This window comes from Miniopterus natalensis, chromosome 1 (assembly GCF_054644295.1).
Source record: "Miniopterus natalensis isolate mMinNat1 chromosome 1, mMinNat1.hap1, whole genome shotgun sequence".
NCBI classification, from domain to species: domain Eukaryota; kingdom Metazoa; phylum Chordata; class Mammalia; order Chiroptera; family Miniopteridae; genus Miniopterus; species Miniopterus natalensis.
In genome coordinates this window covers 47,330,379-47,347,778 of record NC_142081.1, presented here as the reverse complement: position 1 = coordinate 47,347,778, position 17,400 = coordinate 47,330,379, and the positions used below count along the sequence as shown (strand labels likewise).

Sequence of the window (17,400 nt, the reverse complement as noted above, 5' to 3'; positions counted from 1 at the left end):
AACAAAACAAAACATTTAAAAACACACCGAAAAAACAAAACTGATGGGACTTGGCCCTCTAGCCGTCCTGGGGCGCGTCTTTGATTAGACTTGACTACTCCATCCCCCCCCCTCTGTCTCTCCCAGAGGGAGAAGGTGGCATTTTATCTTCCCTTCCTTCAGAAGCAGAGGGACTGAGTGAGAGTCTTGCCAGCAGCTATGGCTGGGAAACAATTTGTCCAAGGGATGAAGGCCAAACTATAACCACACCCCCTCAAGCCTGTGTCTAGGAGGAAGTCTGTGATTTATGTTCTGTAGCTTCTGGGTGGTACATACTAATCCTTTCCTGCATACTGTTTGCGTAGTGAACAGTGTTTTGACACTTGGCAATGTATGTAATCTTTCATTTTTCTTGATCCATGCAGTGAATGGATCCATAACACCACCCTTGTTTTTAAGAAAACCAGACTGCGATTCAGAGAAATTGTTACTTGGATAAAACCTCAGAGGGTGCAGGTGACCATACCTGGATTAGGACGTTCCCATTGCTGGCCCTGCTCCCCTTGCTCATCAGTTTGAGCTGGCTGCTGAGCCCCGACGGCTGGCCTGCAAGGAGGAAGCTGGAGGCCGCCGGCTTTGCAGAAGCCCGGTCTGCTCACCTCTGTCCCAGGGAACAACTGACATCTTTGAAAGAGGAAATAAATAAAGGTCACCCTTGTGTGTCTTAACTCTGGGGACTGTGGGAACCGGCCTCAAAGCAGGTGAGAGTATTTGCCTAGCCTCTTGCCACCCAAGTGTGCGATGTCAGTTCCACTTTTATTTCGCCAGTTCCTGAGCCCGTGGAGGGAGGGAGGGGACAAAGGGAAGAGTTGACAGTCTTCTGCATGGAAATTTAGTCTAGTTTGGAGGTGCCAAGAGGTGCTTATGGAACTGGTTATTGGAATGAGAGTTATTGATTTAAGCATTTTCATTACAGTTTTTTAAATGACATGATTTCTACAGCTTAAGGTTGATTTTTCTCATCATTTACAGAACTATGGGAGCAGCAAAATGGGAAAGTTGAAGGATCTACTTTCATAAATAACAAGATTTCTGGGAAGGGAACAGCATAGAACTGTGGACACGATTAGGACCTGCTGGCTTCCAGATTGAACCTTTGGTTTATTTTGGAGGGGTCCCCAGAACTAGGCAGTGCTCCGGAGAACCTGCTTGTTTATAGTCTGTCTTCAAAAATCCTGTTCAACCTGTTGGACACGTGTGTGCTGACAGCAAGCTGATTTTAACCATTTGTAAAGCCATCTGGTCTGCCAGTGACAAAGTGGATTTAACTGGGTGTCTCACCCCTGTTTTTTTCCTGCTGCCGCCCCCCAGAATTTTCCTAGTGACGCAGAGTCCTGGACACACGGCACCGTCTGGGTGGAGTCCCTTCCGCCAGCCAGCAGCTGCTTGAGGGGCTGACTGCATGGCGGGGGGATGCTGGGTTCTATAAACAGAACTTTTACTTGCTGGTCACAAGGTTAGCTTAGACTGTGGCATCATGGTGAAGGAAGTGGTGTCTTACAAATATAAGTGAGGCTCTTTTTATCTGCTAGAAATGGAGAGGACCCAGGGAAACTGGGGAAAATTTTTAAAGAATTTTTGAAGGAGTGGTGTTAAAAAAAAAGGAAACGCAAAAGCATAATTAAAAGTGTGTAACCCAGGGTTCTGTTTCATAGAAGTTGCTGAAATGCTGTTTTTATGATACAATTGCGTATTCCTCCCACCCCCATTAAATCAGGGTGTGGACGTAGCTAATGCCCAGTTGGCAGGTGTGGATCTTTCCCCTTCTCTGGGGGACTGTGGGCAATTGTCCCTGAACATGCTGCCCCACTTGGAAGAACCTAGCAGCAGGCGGCAGAGATTACAGACAGGGAGTCAGAGAGCTGGGTGCAAGTCCTAGTTGTGCAGCTTTGGTGCTACCTGAGCTTCGTATATAGCTATCATTGATTGAGTTCTTGACTGTGTAACTGAAACGTCGCTACACACGTACAGTATGATTCCATTCATTTATCAGAACAAGGGGAAAACCAAGGCTTAGCAAGAAACAAGTAGGGCTAGTCTCCAAGGCCTAAACTCTTTTTTTTCTTTTGTTTTTATTTTTTAATTTTTTAAAAAAGATTTTTAAATTGATTTTTATAGAGAGAGGAAGGGAGAGGGCAGGAGAGAAAGAAACATTGATGTGACACCGAAACATCGATTGGCTGTCTCCTGCACGCCCCCTACCGGAGATCGAGCCTGCAACCTGGGCATGTGCCCTGACTGGTATTTGAACTGGTAACCTTTTCGGTGCACAGGACAACGCCCAGCCAACTCAGCCACACTGGCCAGGGCTCCTTTTGTTTTTATTGAGATAACATTCACGTATCATAAAATTCACCATTTTCACGATTTTAAAGTGTGTACAATTTAGTGGTTTGTATAATTCACAATGTCGGGCAACCTGTACCACTGTCCCAAGTCCAAAGAAATGTCCATCATCCTGAAATGAAACCCCTTACATTTGAATTTCCCTCTTCCCCTACCCCTGGCAACTGCTGGTCTTTTTTATTTCTCTATGGATTTGCCTATTGTGGACGTTTCATAGCAATGGAATCACACTACATGTCAAGGCCTGAACTATTGAGCATGTTGCCTTTTGGGAAAAATCACTTGACCTATTTTGGTGCAGAGTATTTTTATCATAGTTATTTTTATCCCCACTGTGAGTTTTTCTATAGGTTTATTGGGTGGTTTTAATGAGCATCTATGTCAAATTCATTCTATGAGCAAGTGTGAGGTATTTTATTAGCACAATTTTTGTCTTGGACCTGTGTCTGAATTACAGGCCACTCAGAGAGCAAATTTTGCTGGTTTTTAACTATTTAAAGGGAAGTATATCAACTTATTTCATGAGGAGATTATGAAGAAAATCAATGATAATTTTAACCTGTGTAATCACCGAGTTACAAGTATGAGTAAAAGGGAGTATTGTTTAGGTAAGGTTTTATAAACAGGAAAATCACCACAAGGGCAATGAAAACAAACAAAATGCAAACAGAATCTTCATTAAACATGACACATTTAAACTTGGTGAGTTATGGCAGGTTAGTGACCATGGGGAAGGGAATGAGCTGAGAACACTTTGCCCTGCTCAGTGGCATGAAGTCGCCTGTCTTTAGACGTGGTCCTCAGCTCAAGATGCAGTGGTAGGGACACTGGTAAAAGTGATCTGAGTTTAGCTGACAGCATTTGAAGAGGAAATGGAAGCATACAGTTTTAGTAGTAGAACTTCTGGAATTCTTAGTTGAATTCCATGATTGCCTAATGCTGCCCAGTTTCTTCAAGTTCACTCTGGAATCTCAGACTTCAGAGCTGGTAGAGATGTTGAAATTAGCTAGACTGACCAATTCAACTTTCAGAGGAGGAAACTGAAGGCAGATGGAGGTTAAATGACTTGCCTAAAGTGGTCATGCAGTAAATTATCAGCAGAGTCTGGCCCAGAATCCACATCTAACAAAAGGAAATGAATATTGAAATGAATATTGACCTCCACTCTTCTTTGTTTGGAATCAGCTCTTCCTTGAAAATGCTTGGGGTGTTGGTAATGGGTACTGCCCTCTTCTTTGCCACATTGATTCCCATCTCTTTCATGTGCTGCTCCCTTGCGAAAAACAAACACACAAACACGAACACAAACACAAATACAAAGAGCTTATCCAAGTGTATAACCAATGCATTTCTGAACTGCAAATATGTGAGGAAGGAATGGCATTGGCATTGGGGAAATATAGTGAGGGAAGTTTTGGAAACTGATGTCATTCTCAGAATTGGGGTTTGGAAATGATGCTTTTCAATGCTCGCTCCTCCTACTTGACCAAATGGTAAGTAGGCAGATTCAGAAATGAGGAAGGAAAACCCATCGCTGTACATTCGTGTAGTGATTTCAGCTTTTCCAAGCTTTTATATCTCATCTTTTTTTGGATTTCTGACCCATTTAGAACAAGTATTACCTGTTATGCTTTCTTTAAGGATGTGAATTGAGCTCAGAGGGGTCAAGGGCTTGCATAGCTCACAGTGTGAGCTGGCTGCCAATCCTGCAGTAGCACCCGAGTCACCTATCACCCAGTCCCCGGCACCAGAGTCATACCAAGGAGTGTAAAGGACTTGACTGTTGGCCCTGAGCAGCCTCTCCTCAGCCCAAACCTCACTACTCAGAGTGGGAGCCACAGACCAGCATCACTGACACCACCTGGGAGCTTGTTAGAACTACAGAGTCCAGGTCCTACTCCATCCTTCCTGAGTCAGAATGGGCATTTATTTAATAAGATCCCCAGGTGAGTCCTGTGCTTATTAAAATGTGAGAAGCTGTGGCTTCGAGGCCTTTAGCAGTGAAATTCACAGATAACTAGGGAAAGAGATGGAGTGAGCATCTTAGGACTAAAATATATGTTGTTTCTATTCCAAAATAGTTTACTGTTTCTCAGGTGAGGGGGAAGCTGAAGACACAGTACAGGGGACCTGGTTCTTCACACATTCAGAGTGAGAGAGGGTCTCATTATATTTGTGATCCGGGTCCTCATTGTGAAAATGAAAGCGGACGTCTGCAGCTGTGATGATGAGAAGGTGGCCACCTCCCAGCAGATGACCTGACCCAGGGGACTGTGTGGGTGCCCATCAGCTGAGCTCCTGCTGCCTCAACACTGGTGTGGGGATGGCCAGTGACACGGAACTGACAAACCCACATTCCGTTCCCTGGCCCCCCCGGGGCTCCACACCTCAGCTGTTTTCATTCATTCAGCAAAAAAGGGAGACAGAAGAGAAACAAAAGCAGGCTGTGGTGGAGGCCTTGTTAATTAGTAGGACCTGGAGTGTCTTTGTGTTGGGTCTACCCGAGGACAAGCCAGAAGAGCCTTGTCCCGTGAGGTTACTTGTTATGGATCAGGAGCAAACCTGTATGAGGTGTCAGGTCTGTGCTCCTGCAGAGAGAGCCTACCAGTGCCTTTGGAGCAGGACGAACGCTCAGATGCGGCCATGTGTGGTGCTATTGGGGAGCTTTTTACTTGTTATGAATAAAAGCTTCCCTTGGCCCCAAGGGACACTGTGAACATTTCCAAATGTGGGTGTTAACTCCTGAAAATGTGCCAGCTTGTAAGCAGGTCAGTATTTGCAGTGAATGGTGGTACTTGGCAAAGACTGGGATTTTGGTTATTTTTGTGTGTGTGATACAATTATATATTCTCCCCCCTACTCCCCTTTTAAATCAGTAATTGGAGCATATGGTTAAAAGTCAACTATTTCAGAAGTGGAAATTTAGCAATTCAGCACATTGAAATATGCTATTTGTTTTGGAAGAATTTTCTTAGTTGCCATTAGTTTACCAGACCATCCTGGATAGGGAAATGGGGCTACATTTTTTTTTTTTGTAATTAAAAATATATATATATATCTTTATTGATTTCAGAGAGAGGAAAGGAGAGGGAGAGAGAGAGGGAGAAACATTAATGAGGAGAGAGTCATTGATCGGCTGCCTCTGCACGGCCCCGACTGGGGATCGAGCCCACAACCCAGGCATGTGCCATGACTTGGAATCCAACCCCAATTGCCTGGATCCCAGGTTGATGCTCAACCGCTGAGCCACACCTGGCTGGGCTAATTTTAATTTTTTATTGATTTGAGAGAGAGAGGAAGGAAAGGGAGAGAGAAACATCAATGTGAGAGTGAAACATTGATCGGCTGCCTCCTGCACGCCCCTACCCAGGATCAAGCCTGCAACCTGGGCATGTGCCCTGACTGTGAATGGAACCGGTAACCTTTAAGGGCATGGGGTGACTCTCAACCAACTGAGGCATACCAGCCAGTGCGGGGCAAAATTTTTAATGAATTAGCCCACCAAGAAACTTCACTTGCAATTGAAATGAGAAGGGGGTCATCTAATTTGTGTGATGCAGTTGTCCTGGATAGACTGTTGGAAGATCTTAGCTCTCTCTTTTGAGAAACCCAGGCTTGCTATTTATCTGGTAGAGATGTGCACTTTGCTACCCGAGGCAAAGCTTGAGGATGTAGAACCACAGTGGGTGAGCCGTGCAAAATCCTGCCCTTCTGGGAAACACATGTGGGTTTCATTGGCCTGGTAGTAATAACAAGGGCCACTGTAAGACTGTCACCTTACTTAACTAGATATTTCCAATAGTACACAAATTAGGTACCTTCATCCCCCTTTTGCAAATGAGGAAACTAAGGATCTGCTGGGCCTGGCTGAATAAAGGGCCCAGAACGAGATGCAGCCTGAGTTAGAGACTGCTTTTTCTTCTACATGGTTAGACACACATCTGTAGAATTAAAACTGAGAATTCCTTTCTTGAGATGATTTGTCTGTATTACTCAGGCTGGGAGGTGTGCACATGTGCTGGGCGGGCGGGAAAAAGTGCTTGGCTAAGCTCCAGGATAGAAGTGGTTTTCCCAGAACACCAATGACACAGTATTGTAATATAAAAAGAGACACAGGCCCAGCCAGTGTGGCTCAGTGGTTGAGCATCGACCTATGATCTAGGAGATCGCATTTTGATTCCCGGTCAGGGCACATGCTCGGGTTGTGGGCTCAATCCCCAGTGGGGTGTGTGCAGGAGGCAGCCGATCAATGACTCTCTCATCATTGATGTTTCTATCTCTCTCTCTCTCCTTCTCCCTTTCTCTCTCTGAAATCAATGAAGACATATTAGAAAAAATAAAATAAAATAAAATAAAATAATAAAATAAAATGAGACACCGAGTGTAATGAAAAATGTTATGATGTCGAATGCAAATGTGCATGCTTTTTTTTTTTTTTAAATATATCTTTATTGATTTCAGAGAGAGGAAAGGAGAGGGAGAGAGAGATAGAAACATCAGTGACGAGAGTCATTGATTGAGCCCACAACCCGGGCATGTGCCCTGACCGGGAAGTGAGCCCTAATCTCCTGGATCCTAGGTTGATGCTCAACCGCTGAGCCATGCCCGGCTGGGCTGTGCATGCATTTTTGATGGAAAAACCCAAGCCTTGAAGACAGTTCTCTGCAGTCCCTTGGATGTCTCTCATCACCCCACATTGGACTTCTCTGTCTTAGGGTTGCTTGGGTGGAAAATTTGGAGAAGCACTCATGTAAGTGCAAGTCCAGGGCCATCTGGGCCTTTTCCACTCTCCCAGCTATATGTGGTGCAAAGGAATTTCTTAACTATGTCAACCAGCGTGGGAGAGTTGGCGCCACGCTGTGTTTGCACAGCTGCTCCCTGGGCTCCAGCGCTGCTATCTTTCAGGGCCCAGAGTATCTGTGAACTCGCTGGGGAAGCTTTCTAGAGGCTGGAGGCGGTGAGAAATGGGCTGGGGAGGTGGTTGTCCTCCAAGCGCCTGTGGCCATAGATAGTCACATTTTTCAACAACAGAAGTATATTTAAAATATTTTGATATCTGTTGAATTCCCATTGTTCAAAATTCAAAAGTTATAAGAGGATTTGCAGTGGAATACTTGCCTCTGCTTCTCTCCATAGCCCCATCACCTCCCTCACAGCCAGGCAGTGTTACCAGTTTCTTATGTAGACAAGTACATGCTTATTTATTCCCCTCACCTTCTCCTTAGACAAACAGGAATATGCCATGTACAATATTCTGTTCCTTGCATAGTCCTCACTTTTTTTAATCGAACTAATATAACTTATTTAACAGGTGCCCGATTAATTGGGATTTAGTTGTTTTCAATCTTTTGCTATTATAGTGCTGCAATTAATATACTATCTTTTTACATGTCATTTTGCACACACGTAGGATAAGTGCTAGAGGAAAAGTTGCTGGGTCAAAGAGAATGTGCATTATTGTTTTGATTGCTAACTACCAAATTGCCCTTCAGGATTTCATTCCAGTTTCTAGCCCCACTAGCAGTGAGTGAGAGAATCTGTCTCTTTATACCACCCACACACTGTGTTATCCAGCCTTTGACCTTGACTGTCTGATGGGGGCAGAAATGATTTCAGTGCAATTTTAGGGGATCATCTAGTCTTGAAAAACAATGCAACATAGCACATCCGCCACTTTTGCTTTTGTGATTTTGACCCAGTGTGGTGTTTTCAGCCTTATGTAGTAGCTAAGGAATTGAAGTTGATCTTTGTTAACTATTTATGACTGAAAATAGTTAAAATATTGAAAAGCAAATTGATGTAATCCTTTTAAAAATAGGTATTACATAGGGGGCCATGACATGCTAAATGAATCCTTAGAAACTGTGTGCTCTCTGGTTTTATTGATGATGGAACATCCTCTCTAATCTTGTTGTGACATAAGGACTTAAGATCAAAGAATTACTGAGATGCAGCACCAGCAACTTAAGTGAGGTCAGCAGTTGTCCCCAGTGACCTGCTGAAGTGAGGTCAGCAGCTGTCCCCAGTGACCTCCTGTCTGAGTGGATCTTTACCAGCTCTGGTCTTGGTGGAGTTCCACTGCCTTTGCCACATTCAGGAGACACAGTGTAAGCATTTGGAAAAGACGATGCATAGGTTAAAGTTCCAAGTTGCAAGGGCTTTTGGAGATCCTTTCAACCAGTTTTCTTTTCACTGGGACGTCATGGAGAACTGCATGTGGGACTTGCCATGAATAAGGGGGTATCTTTTTAGTTTTTTAGATTCCAGGACTGCTGTAGGTGAATCAGGTATCGTTTCAGGAGAAGGAAGTTTGTCATGTGGGCTTTATGTAAAATGGACTGGGTGTGTGGCAAGGCAGGGACAAGGAAGGGCTCTGGAAAGGACTGTCAATAGAGGCTTAAGTTAATTTATTTGTAAATATAATGTGGTCTACCACATTATGAAGACACAAAGACAAAACATATTACAAACAGTCAAAACAGGACTAAGTATCTCAACACACACACACTCCCCTGGAGTCCTGCTCGCTCACCCTGTGAAGCCGAAAGCTGGGACTGGGACAGACCCCTGTCGGTCCTGGCTAGTCGGTCCTCCCAGGACTCAGAATGTGCCCCCACAACTTTCAAACCAAAAGCACCAAGTTCTAAACATCAAAACACAGCGGGAGCTCCTTTGTCTAGCATGTCGGAGTGCCAGGGAGGCCCCAGTCCAGGTTAAACCAGATCTGGTGTTGTGTCTTTGTTCTGTCCTTGTTCTGGGTGGACGACAAAGCACTGACCACACATGTTAGTGCTCTTCGCTTTACCAGTCCACTTAGGCAGCAGCCTCTAGTCTCCTCTTCCCCTCACTAGTGCCTGGCTGGGCCTCAGACCCTGGTGCTAATGCATCACCTCTCCTAAGGTTTCCTTGTCTTTTTTCCTCTCTCTCCCTCTCTCTCTCTCCCCCTTTTTAAAAATCAGCAATATTGAGATACGATTCACATAATATATAAAATTCAGCTATTTAAAGTGCAAGATCCAGTGGTTTTTAGTATGTTCACAGAGTTGTGCAACCATTGCACAATTTTAGAATAGTTTCATAACCCCAGAAGGAAACCCTGTACCCACCCTCTAGCTTCTATCTCCCAATCCTCTGGTTCCCCTCAGCCCTAGGCAACCACTCATCTACTTTCTCTCTAGCTAGAGTTGCCTATTCTGGACATTTCATATAAATGTCACCTTTTGTAAATGGCTTTTTTCCCCCCATGTAGTGCAATGTTCTCAAGCTTCATCCATGTTGTAGAGTGTATCACTACTTCATTCCTTTTTAGGCCCCCCAAATATTCCATTGTATGAATAGACCACATTTTGTTTACTTGCTCACCAGTTGGTGGATATTTGGGTTGTTTCCACTTTTTGGCTGTCATGAATAAAGCTGCTATTAAGTTTTTGTGTGTCCATAGGCTTTCATTTTTGCTACGTATATACTTAGTAATAGAATTGCTGTGTCGTATGATAGCTCTATTTAGTATTTTGAGGAACTGCCAAGCTGTTTTCTAAAGTGGTTGCACCATTTTACTTTCCCATCGGTAATGTATGAGGGCTCCGATTTCTCCACATCCTCGCCAACACTTGCTATTATTTGTCTTTTTTATTAAAGCCATCCCAGTGGGTGTGAAGTAGCACCTTGATATGGTTTTGATTTGCATTTTCCTAATAACTAATGATGTTGAGCATTTTTTCATGTGCTAGTGGACTTTCGTCTATCTTCTTTGGGAAGATTTCTTTATACTCAGATCCTTTGTCCAGTTTTAATCAGGTTATTTATCTTTTATTTAAGTTAAGCATTCATTATATATTCTAGATATGGGTCTTTTACCAGATATATGGTTTGTAAATATTTTCTCTCATTCTGTGCATTGTCTTTTCACTTTCTTGATGGTGTCATTTATAACACAAATGTTTTTAATTTAGAGGAAGTCTAATATATCTACATTTTCTTGTGTCCCTTGTGCTTTTGGCATTGTGTTTAAGAGGCTTTTGCCTAACCTAAGATTACAAATATTTAGTCCTATGTTTTCTTTTAAGAGTTTTATAGTTTTAGATCTTGCATTTAGGTCTGTGGTACATTTTGAGTTAATTTTTATGTACAGTGTAAGGAAGGGGCCTGATTTCTTTCTTTTGCATGTGAGTATATTCATCCATTTATTCCAGCAGCATTTGTTGAAGACTGTTTTTCCCCATTGAATTGTCTTAGCACCTCGTTGAAAATCAATTGATGTGAGGATTTATTTTTGGACTCCCAGTTCTATTCCATTGGTCTATATGTGGATCCTTACACCAGCACCACACTGTCTTGATAATTGTAGCTTCGTAGTGTCTTATCTTCTAATGGAAAAGTTAGGGCAGGAATGGGCAATCTAGACTTTTCTCTTTCCCTGGCCTGACCAGTTATTGGATTCTTTAGGTCCCTCTTCAAGCTTTCAGACACACTTTATTTCTCCTGATTCATCTTGTTGGTTTAAGTAGGAGATGATATCCAAGCAGTCCTGAGAAATCCTGGCTGCTGCGCCCCTGAGTTTTCTCCTTGCCATGTCAGCTGTGTTCTGATTCAGTAGCTTGGCTCTGGGCTTCCCAGATGTATAGAATTAAACATTTGGGGTGTGAAAAGACTCACTGGTTTCTGAAACTCTCTAATTGGTTAAATTCAAGATGATACAGCTTACTGTACTGTTAAAAGATTTAAAGATCTTTCTGAACCATAGCTATGCAAGGAAGCAAGCAGTCTGGCAGATAGCTCTCCCAGGTGGGCTGTGACGTAGCCTTTGAAGCTGGATTTTGCCCTCCCTGGGCCTGCCTTTTCTTGCAGGCACCTGCATTGCTGCTTCATGAGCGTTCAGTTTGCTAATACTGGCATCGTTGCAGTAGTGGAGAAATGGAAGGCTAGAGATCTGCTGGGAGAGGTGGATTTGTGGACAAGGCCACTTATCATCACTTCAAGTGAATGAGCCAAAAAAATAATAAGTCCATGTGACATCTGGAATTAACAAGAACCATCCTGTAACTGTTGCGGTTCCTTCTGTTAGGATTTGTGTGCAGCACAAGCTCATTTTTAGATGATAGTGCCTACAGCTTGCACTATGAACTATATCATAATTTAAGCAAATTTTAATTTCCCAGTTTGTATTGGACATTAAAAAACATCTATACACAGAACCTATCCTTCATCAAGAGCTTCTATTAAGGGGCCCTGCACATGGTGAGGGTCTGGGAAGTGAACTCACCAGGAGGCAGTGGTAACAGGTTACAGAACCGGTGAGGATTCTGGCAGCCTGAGTGCATTTCCTCCTAAGTGAACCTGGACTAGTTCATTAATCCACCCACGTCTCAGTGTGTTTGTCTTTAAAATGGTGATAAGAACAGTGCCCCCTGCTGCCCCTGCAGAGCTGTTCACAGGTTGACGTCCTGTGTGAGCCCTCAGCGTTTACCTGAGCATCTTCCAGCTTACTCTCCAGGGTCCTTCTGGCTGCCACGGCTCCCTTTTCTTCTTTTCTTGCATGCACGAGGGCCTCCTCTAGATGTCAAGGACTTGACCCAGGCGAGGGCTGACAGACTTTCTGTAAAGAGCCAGGTTAGTAAGCACGTTAGGCTTTGTGACGTCACAGGCCTTGTGTCTCGGCCGCAACTCCTCACTCTGCTGTGGTAGCATGGAAGCAGCCCTAGACAGGTATCCACGGCGTGGGGGTGTTCCACTGACTGCATTTTTCACAGCAGGTGGACGGCTGGAGACTTGGTCTGCTGGCTGCAGTGTGCCACCTTGGCTCAGAGAGGTGCCTGACACATCGTGGATTTCTTTTTTTTATTATAAAGAGTAGTTTATTGATTTTTAGGGAGAGAGGACGGGAGAAGAGAGGAACATCAATCTGAGAGCATAACATCAGTTGGTTGCCTCCTGTACATCCCCTACTGGGGATCGAGCAGGAACCCAGGCATGTGCTCTGACGAGGAATCAAACCAGCGACCTTTTGGTGCACAGGACGATGCTCACCAACTGAGCCACACCAGCCAGGGCATGCCGTGGTTTTTAAATAAATGTCAGCCATCCTGGGAGCTGGGGCCTTCCTCTTGACGCTGTTTTTGTGTTTTGAACAGAATGTTGAGGTCCTGGCCAGTCGGAACAGCACTTCCCAGCAAACCCAGATGGGGGCTGAGCTGCACGCGGAGGCCCTGCAGGAGGAGAATGAGAGGCTGCGGGGACGCGTCGGCGAGCTGGAGCAGAGCATCGCTCGGCTTCAGAGGCAGGTCGCGGACCTGCAAGGCGATGAAGCCAAAGCGAAGGACACCCTGAAGAAGTACGAGGTGAGGCTCGCGGGGCTCCACTGGGCATCTGTGGGCCCTCCTTCCTGTGTGAGCGGTTTCAGGAGTGGGAAGGGATTTACTGTCATGATTTAGTAGGAAAGGTCAAAGCACTGGGGACTGTGTCCTCTCTGCAAACCATTCTGTTTGTGCCTCTGCAAGCAGTTTGAGTGGGAGCTGAGCTGCTAGCGAGGCCTGGGAACAGGGCTGATGAAGTCGGGGGGACGCGCATGTTTGGTGCAGGAACCCCACTCACGCAGACAGCAGACACACTCAACCCTTCATCACTGAGCGGAGGCCTCCACAGACCCGAAAAGGCCATTTAACCCCACTGTCAGAGCCGGCCTCTCTCATGACTGTTCATTCTTTAACACAGTTGATGGTGTTTGAAGTCATAAACCAATTTAACAAACCAACTCTCTGGTTTGCCAGGTTTCTGGAGGTGGGAGGCTGTTCACAAGAGACAGGCTCCGGTGGCCTCTGACAGTAAAAGGGACAAAAGAAATGTAAAGGGAGACGTGTTCTAACAGAGGTTCCTCAAGGGTCATGCGTCAGAATCACCTGGAAGCCTTTTCCAAAACTCTGTGCCTGAGTCGATCAGTGCCTGCTCCAGGTAGAGGCTGGATATTAGTATTTTCAGAAAGCTACCCCAGGTGATTTAGGTGTTCACGTCTGTCTGAGTACAGAACCCCAGACAGGCACACACACCCAGGAACATGGCTGTCGTGTGCCACGTTGGGCCCGTGACACTGCTGGCCGTGCCTGTGTCTGTCTCCTTCACTCCTCTCCTGCCACCGAGCCAGCTGCAGAGGTGCAGCACACATCTGAGTACATCTTGACTCCATGTTTCATTGTAGGGGGAAATTCGACAATTGGAGGAGGCCCTCATGCGTGCAAGGAAGGAAGAAAAAGAAGCCACGGCAGCCAGAAGGGCCCTGGAGAGTGAGCTGGAAGATGCTCAGGTAAACACTGAGGGCTGTCGTCTTTATCCCGCACACAGGAAGCCCGAGAAGCAAAATTGGGGGGACATTTGCAGATTGCCACTGGCCCTCGTCTTCCAGATAACTCCTGCATAATAACCACCCTGACCTCAGAGTATCCATCCAGACCAGTGGTTCTTAACTGGAGGACATTTGGCAATATCTGGAGACAGTTTTGGTTGTCACAGTAGGGGTGATGCTACTGGGCATCTAGTGCGTAAAGGCCAGGGATGCTGCTAAACATCCTACAAAGCACAGGACAGACCCCACAGCAATGGATTGTCTGGCCCCAAGTGTCAGTAGTACTGAGGTTGAAAATCCTGGTCTAGATGTTAAAGAGCTTGACAGCTTTCCAAAGATAAAATGTGAGTTGTGTAAGAAGGCCGGCCACATGGTTGGTGCCCAGGGCAGCGTCGCTTGGGTGTCTGCCGGAAGCCAAGTTTCTCTGTCCTCTGGGCAAACAGACTCCAGAGGGTGCAGACCTTGAACATGGCTTTGAAAGGAGCAGGAGGAAGTCAGTTCCTTGAAGCTAGATAGCTATCTCTATTCAAAATCAGTAGGTTCTTAGAAAATTAGATTTTCCCACTTGAAGGTTAGAAGGCTGGGTTGAAGTACATTCTAAAAAAACAGTCTCCACTGAAGTTCTCAGTTGAGTTTGCACAGTGACTTCCACGTGATCCAGGTGTCTCCTTCCTCCTACCTGCCCTCGGGGTTTTAAAGAACCAGCACCAAGCAACACTTGGGTGAATTTCTAAAAAGGTGAAAGCCAGGGTTTCTGAGCAGTTGTCTAAGAAGAGGTTGTTAAAAGTTTTCCATTAGGAGGTGGAGGTCAGGCAGAGGAGGGGCTCACGAGCAGTCCTAAGAGCTGACCGCAGGCCGTACTCAGATTTGTAAAGGTCCAATGGCAGCTTTCCTTTCCGCATACAGCTTTATTCCTTCACGGTAGAGGAGAGGAGCCTGTACCCTCAGGCCCCCCATAAATCAGGAGTCCTCAGCCCCAATCAGTGGTCTCCATCTTCTTTCTGGCTTTGGACACAAAGACCTTGTTTTTGAATATAGTAAAGCCCTGGATTTTCCTGAGTTTGGTGTCTGAGTGTCTTAACTTTGGATTTTCTCCTCTCTCTTCCCCCTTCCTCTCTCTCCCTCCTCCTCCTCCTCCCCCTCCTTCCTTCTTCCCATCCATCCATCCATCATCCATCCATCCATCCATCCATCCATCCATCCATCCATCCATCCATCCATCTTTGTTACAAACTCTTGTTCAGTTGATTTTGTGTAGATGGCAATTTCACCATGCTGCTGTTTAAGGCTTGTGATGGCTACAACCCAGCCACCAAAATGTGGGGTTTAAGTCTATGAGCCAGTTGGGGACAGAAAAAGAGGAGAAAAGTTTGTCTTCTACAGGGGCAGAAATCTGCACCTCGAGTCATGTCCATATGGAGCATTGGGGGCACCTGTTACAGGCTCTCAGTCTGCACTATCCTTTGGTCAAACCAGAAGTTTCACATGTAAGGGGGTAGGTCACCGGCTGTGAATTCAGGCTCATAGTTAACTTTGGGGAGAGAACAGATGTGGCTTCAAGGCCTAAAGATCTTAATGTAGACCCCACCCACCCCCACCTCCGGGGCTCTGTCCTTGCCTTGGAAAGCATCCCTCACCTGTTAATTTTGTTCGGGCCTGTTTTCTCAGGTGTGGAGATGGCGAGACTGCTTCGTGCACTGTGTGGCCATCCTAGCACAGTCTAGCAGGCATTTATAAAGGGCCCAGCCACCTCACCATCGTTAATCCGAATTATCTCATCTCAAAAGTAGTGCTGTAAAAAGTGCACCGTCATCCTAAAATACTCCATTTTCTCTAAAATCTGGAAGCAGACAGTCAGCCCCTTTAGTTCTATACCTCTCTGCATAACTCTCTTCCCAAAGCTAGCCACCGAAAGGGCTTACCCCTGAGAGGGGGAGGAAAGAATAACTGTGTGTGTGTTTTGGTTTTTTTTCCACACAAGCATTTTATATTTCAAAATCTTTGTGCCTTTAGTGATCTGTTGCATTTTCGTGCATTTCTTTACAGTGGCTGAGGACCATGTGAACTTAGGTCTGATTTATTATGACTTGGTCAGAGAGTGGCAGCAGGTCCTAAAGATGCCGTTTGGTTTGCTGGGTCCCTACCCCTTGGTGTAGGATTGTGCTGCCAGGCAGATGGACTTGAGCTTCATTCAAGACAGAGGCAGCTCTGATTCCCTTGAGAAACGGCTTTTCTGGAGAAGCCACAGTTTTTTCCTTCAGGGAGGGATGAGGGTTTGTATTCTGTGTACCGTCACCTCCCCCTGTTGACTTCTGTGTATTGAGGCAACAGAATTAAAAGGCCCCAGTGCTCCCTCTGTTGCTGTCTGCGGTTAGTGTGTGACAGGGCTCTGAGAAGACCAGCTTTCTCCCAGCCTCCTCTCCTTCAGCCCTTAGGCTCACCTGCCACTTGCTTATTATTAATGTGGATGAACTGGGGCCTTAGTCATGTAGTAAAAGGCTCTGCATCCACTCATGGATAATGGTCCCCAGGCTCAAGGGCACTCATTGTTAATACATCCACCGACTTGGTGTTTTGGGTTTTCCAAGTTGATAAATTTTCCTCAAGTTTAGATCCCAATATTAGTGAAGGAGCTCATATTTCTGGTCTTGGAAATGTAGTCACTGTGGCCACAGAGTATTTCCCTCCTAACTCCTAAATTCACAGTTGCCAGCTTGGCTTCTTTTCACGTGAACTAGGGACATGTTTTCTCAGCAGTGATGTATCGGAACCTAATTCTTGAATAACCAAAGAGGAAGAGCATGTGCTAAATAACATCTTGAAACTTCATGTTAAAATTACCTGGGTGCCCGGCCAGGCGTGGCTCAGCAGTTGAGCGTCGACCTAGGATCTGGGCAATCGGGGTTCGATTCCCGGTCAGGGCACATGCCCGGGGTGTGGGCTGCAGCCGATCAATGACTCTCTCATCATTGATGTTTCTATCTCCTTCTCTCCCTCTCCTTTCCTCTCTCTGAAATCAATAAAGATATATTAAAAAAAAGAAAAAAGAATTACCTGGGTAACTTTCAAGTGCAAATTCATGGGCCCCACTCTAAGAAAAATGGTGGATTCCATCAGGATGGGCCAGAATCTACATTGTAAGGAAGGAGCACTCCACCCTTGCTTGGTGATTCAGATAGAAGAAGTCTTTAAAACACTTTTGGGGATAGATACTAATTTTCACCAAGTTTTTATTGTATGCCTAATAGTGAATCTGGGCTCTGAGACATACCCAGATAGAAAATTGATTCCTTGCCTTTATAGATCTTACTACCCTGCAAGAGAGCAAGCATATATATGTGTGTGTGTGTGTGTGTGTGTGTGTATAATATATATATATATACACACTCACATATATATATTTTAAATATATCTTTATTGATTTCAGAGAGAGGAGGGGAAAGGGAGGGAGAGAGAGAAACATCATTCATCAGCTGCCTCCTGCATGCCCCGGACTGGGGATCAAGCCTGCAACCCAGGCATGTGCCCTGACCAGGAATTGAACCGCGATCTCCTGGATCCTAAGTCGATGCTCAACTGCTGAGCCAAGCCCAGCCGGGCAAGAAATATTTAAAAATAATTTATCCAAAACTATTCTTCTAGGAAAACGTGTGCATGTTGAGGGGGTGGAGTGGGGTATT

The 17,400-nt window shown here is 45.3% G+C and overlaps 1 protein-coding gene across 1 annotated transcript in view; it reads left to right on the top strand.

Annotated features, from left to right (window-relative positions):
- Positions 1-17,400, top strand: part of CGNL1 (cingulin like 1) — a 136,179-nt gene that overhangs the window by 94,802 nt on the left and 23,977 nt on the right. Inside the window, exons 9-10 of the mRNA XM_087821276.1 lie at positions 12,516-12,722; positions 13,577-13,681. Coding sequence (XP_087677402.1) covers positions 12,516-12,722; positions 13,577-13,681 — 312 coding nt within the window. The remainder of the gene's footprint in view (positions 1-12,515; positions 12,723-13,576; positions 13,682-17,400) is intronic.